The following is a 4,527-nucleotide window of genomic DNA, read 5'->3' as shown; positions in this document are numbered from 1 at the left end:
ATTACATATTAAAAAACCTAAAATAACTATTTTAGTTATTTTGTTGTGATTGTATAATATTATTCGTGGGTACTTGAAACTTCTAAAGTATACTATTATATATCTATGATAGTATCACGGTTTGTTGTTGATGTATATAACTACCTAATAGATATTGTGATATGATTAATTTGGAATTTACTATAGGTCAATTTTTTCTTAGTACCATATATAGGTACTAGGTAGGTATATAATATTATGTCTTATACCTAGACTGATATACCGTCTCCGCTCAGAATCGTTTTTCTTATTATAAAGTGACCTACTTGTAATCTATACTGTACGACAGAGCGACATCCACTTGCCCACCTTTTTATAGATTATGGATAATATACCATTTATATTTTATACTAGATCGACGTATCTTGTAGTTGTAAAAATCTTGCTCGTATTACACTATTCCCTATTACATTTTTATTATGATATGCGTATAGATTTTATCAAATATTTGATTATTATGCCCTTAAAGTCTGACACTGCAGGCGTCTTGATAACTTTGTGGTTTGTCTTGTGATAAATCAGTTATTACCCACATACTATAGAGTATAATAGATAGTGTTACCACTTAATAATTACATAAAATTATTAATTGATACAAATTTTGATATTATTTACTATCTATATTGTATTCAAACAGTGATTAAAAATATCGATGACAATATTATAATTTACTGGCAATGTAAATATAATATAATTATATTATTATTATGTAATTATAATAGGTTATATTACGTACATTAAGTTGGTATTGTCGAGGAAAAGTAAAAAATGTAGGAATATACCTACAAACAAGATGTGGCTGTCGGCTGATGAAAACATTAGGATTAGGTAATGATATAGGAATATAGGTAAATTATTAATATAATATTTAAAGTATATTTATTATTTATGTTTTATAAATTTTCATGTGCAAACAGAACTATACAATTTTAATTTTAATTTTTAATTTTTCAATTTTTTGACTGCCGTAGTTATACTGTGGTATATTATACAGTATAAACTCGACATGCATAGATACAAATTAGATCTCATGATTGTTTAATCATAGTTTTTATAATATTTTAATTAATTTATAAAACAAACAACGTGTTATTTTTTTTAGCTTCCATAGTAATAAATGTATAAATATGATAGCTCAACATTACAATTATTTTGTTTACGTCGGGCGACGACGACGAACATTTAATACACTCGTATTTAATATTAAAATATTTGTGTCAATATTTATTTTAAAATAAACAATTATTTACGTAATTAAATACTTTCAAAAACTAAAATTTTAAAAAAAGCATGTAAAATATTACTATTCTTATAATTTAATTTTATATTAAAATAGCTATAAGATTCAATGAGGTATTCTGGATAAAATTTTACCTTAAAATTTTATAATAGCCAGTAGATTTACTCTAATATCAAAGCTGAGCCCATATGTCCTAACTATGTTGTAGAAAGAGTACACGAAATGTGCTCGGACATCATCTTAAAATATTATTAGTATCTATACATATTACAGTCTACAGCAGTTAACTACCTAGCCTTATAATACTAGTGGATGAAAAATTAATAATCTTTTATTATTTTCACGAATAACCATTTAACTATCAAAGAGAGGATTTCAAGAAACGAGTATCTGTGCTAATTTAAGTATCGTGAAATATATCATATAGATGCGTTTAAAATAACAAAATATGCACAAAAAACGGTCGACTGGAGTTAATTTAAAAATAAATAATTTAATGAAGGTATGCTTATACCTATACGTACTATGAAATATTTGTTGTGAATATAGTGATAAAAAATAACCAATAAAAACTTGGTAGGTATACTCAGGAATCAGGATAAGAATTAAGAATGCCCAAATTCGCGGATGAATAATGAATACTGAGCTGCTGGTAGTTATCTTAATTCTTAGGTTAGGTTAGTAAATACAAAAATTCAATATATACTAGTTTCTTTTCGTTCATACTATTACCAAAACATAGATATAACTGCTGGCAACCCAGTAATCTGTATTCATGTGCGAATTCAGTCATTCTTATCCTGAATAGAGTATAGCAGGTACAAAAAATCAACCAATTACAAAATAACATACGGTATGGGAATTAGTTAAACAAAATATACACGAACCACTCGATTTAATACATATGAGGACAACATTATATTTTTACATGATAGAAAAATGGTAGATTAGATATCTAACTTATAATAAAAATATTTTGAAATATTTATAACAAAACCTGTATATAGTATACTATAGTGTAGGCTGTAATATAATAACCTTTAGGTATGTCACAGACATTAGTTTTAAGATAAAGGATTTAAATTATTAAATTGTAGGATCGTTTGAACTGATTGATAATGTTATAATATTGTGTAATGAAAAATTGTAAAAATGACAAAAAAAAGTATAATATTGCGATTAATAACATAACGTCCGATACTCCGATGTGGTCCTGCAAAGCTGTCTTTCCTAGTAAAATTATAGAAAAGACGTTGCGTGTCGTATATTGTTATAATACTATTGTGTTGTTAGCCGTGTTCGGACTTTTCTACATAAATTTATCTAGATGAATATCTACATAATTATTTGTTCATCTTTTATCTTATCTAGATAAATAGTTACAAGGTACCTATCTAAACGTTCATCTTAGATAATTTTTTTACTAATCTAAATAAATGCATCTAGATACATTTTTTATTGATAAAAATCGTGAAATTGTACTAAATTTTTAAATATTTATACAGATTTTAAATCAAAGTTTATGGTTTAAAAAAAATGTAATTATTTTTATTTATATCATTATTATTATTATGTTCCTAGTGCCCAACTAAAATATACCAACATTTATAACCATTTAAAAAATAATTGTATCTTTTTTTTATCTAGATAAAAAAGTATTTATCTTTATCTTTATCTAGATAAATATGAGTTAATTTATCTTTTATCTCTATCTAGATACATTTGAGTTGCATTATTTTTATCTTTATCTAGATAAAAAAATACTTATCTAATCCGAACAATTGTTGTTAAGTGTCGTAAAGCCACAGTTGCACGCGCGATTACGTTATAGTGTGCGAATTCCTCATTACCTAATGCGCTAAAAACAATAATGTTTTCCGAAAATTTCGCTTTTGCCGGTCGTTGGTGATTACGGTGGGCTCTTAATGTCCTCTACTACGACCATTTGCAAACGACGATACCCGTAGACGTCTGCTATATAAGCCCAGGACGCCAATCGAAAAGGCACATCACTCATTCAGTCGTCTTTTCGAACACACGCACCTGAACAAGTCTCCGCAGTCAAACATACTCGACTTCACTCGACATCACTCGACGAACACTCGAAAAACCTTCCACACTTTCATAAAACTTCAACAACAACAACAACAACAACAACATGTACAAGTAAGGCTAAATTGCTATTATTATTATTTTCGATCTACTGAGTATACACATTTGGTGGTTAATATTGGTCGTCGAATTCAACTCCAACGTTTTTCGAAAGTATATTTTACTACTTGTCAAGTTTCGAGTACACACCACGGATATTATTATCTGATGGACGAAATATATTTTAAATGAACGATCGATGCGTGCCGTCAAAAATCGAATAATTTATTGTATTATTGACTATTGTAATAATCTTCTTATAAAAGTATAATAACGAAACAATTTGTTACCGTTTGCAGGTACACAGTCATGACCGCAGCGGTGATTGTTGTATTGGCTTCTCTGGCCAGCTCCATTCCGGCCACTTCCGCCCAGACAGCAGCCAACAAAATCGACATGATGCCATCCTCAGCCACATCCATTCACAGCCATCATGTCAAGCCAGAGCACCATTCAATGTTCGCGTCCGGTGGCCAGGGAGTTGGTGGATCGGTGGTCTTATTGGGAGCTGTGGCCGCGGCCGGCGCTGCCGGTATCGCCGCCGTCGTGGCTTTGGTGAGCGCCATACTCCCGTACTTCCGTTTTTTCTTCGGCGGTCACAAGGGCAAGGCATCTGACTCCGACATGGAAAACATCAGTGAATTCGTTTTGGGCGCATTCAACAAGTACGACAGCCAGCACAAGGCGTGATGACGCGACTCGTCGCTACAATACTATAATATCATATAATTAACCGTTCGATTTTATTTATTGTACATTTCACACAGCGTTGATAATGGCTTACCTATATTTATATTATTTATATATTATTATTATTTTTTGAGTATGATAATAAACAAAAATATTCTACTCTTATATATGTGGCACGTTTATCATTTTATCTTATGACTTATTACCTACATAATATGTTCTTATGTTTATATGCAAATTTTATTATATATACCATCGTATTTATTGTATATGTGCTCACTGCTCAGTACGACGACAAATGGTAACGAGTGCAGTACGAATTAAAAAAGTCTGTGATTCTGCTACTTGCATTGAATGCATAATGCGTTCAAACATCGGATTTGTTTGAGTATATACTCTTTAGGTAT

The 4,527-nt window shown here is 29.9% G+C and overlaps 1 protein-coding gene across 1 annotated transcript; it reads left to right on the top strand.

The window, feature by feature from the left end:
* Positions 1 to 2,982: 2,982 nt before the first annotated feature.
* On the top strand, positions 2,983 to 4,239 carry LOC103307933. Its single transcript, XM_008180444.3, has 2 exons — positions 2,983 to 3,445; positions 3,730 to 4,239. Exons 1-2 carry the CDS (start codon positions 3,438 to 3,440, stop codon positions 4,118 to 4,120), a joined length of 399 nt encoding a protein of 132 aa, XP_008178666.1. The 5' UTR covers positions 2,983 to 3,437; the 3' UTR covers positions 4,121 to 4,239.
* Positions 4,240 to 4,527: the final 288 nt, after the last annotated feature.

Source organism: Acyrthosiphon pisum, chromosome A1, assembly GCF_005508785.2.
Source record: "Acyrthosiphon pisum isolate AL4f chromosome A1, pea_aphid_22Mar2018_4r6ur, whole genome shotgun sequence".
Classification (NCBI taxonomy): Eukaryota; Metazoa; Arthropoda; class Insecta; order Hemiptera; family Aphididae; genus Acyrthosiphon; species Acyrthosiphon pisum.
Note: the sequence above shows the minus strand (reverse complement) of the source record. Positions and strands in the feature narration are given on the sequence as shown.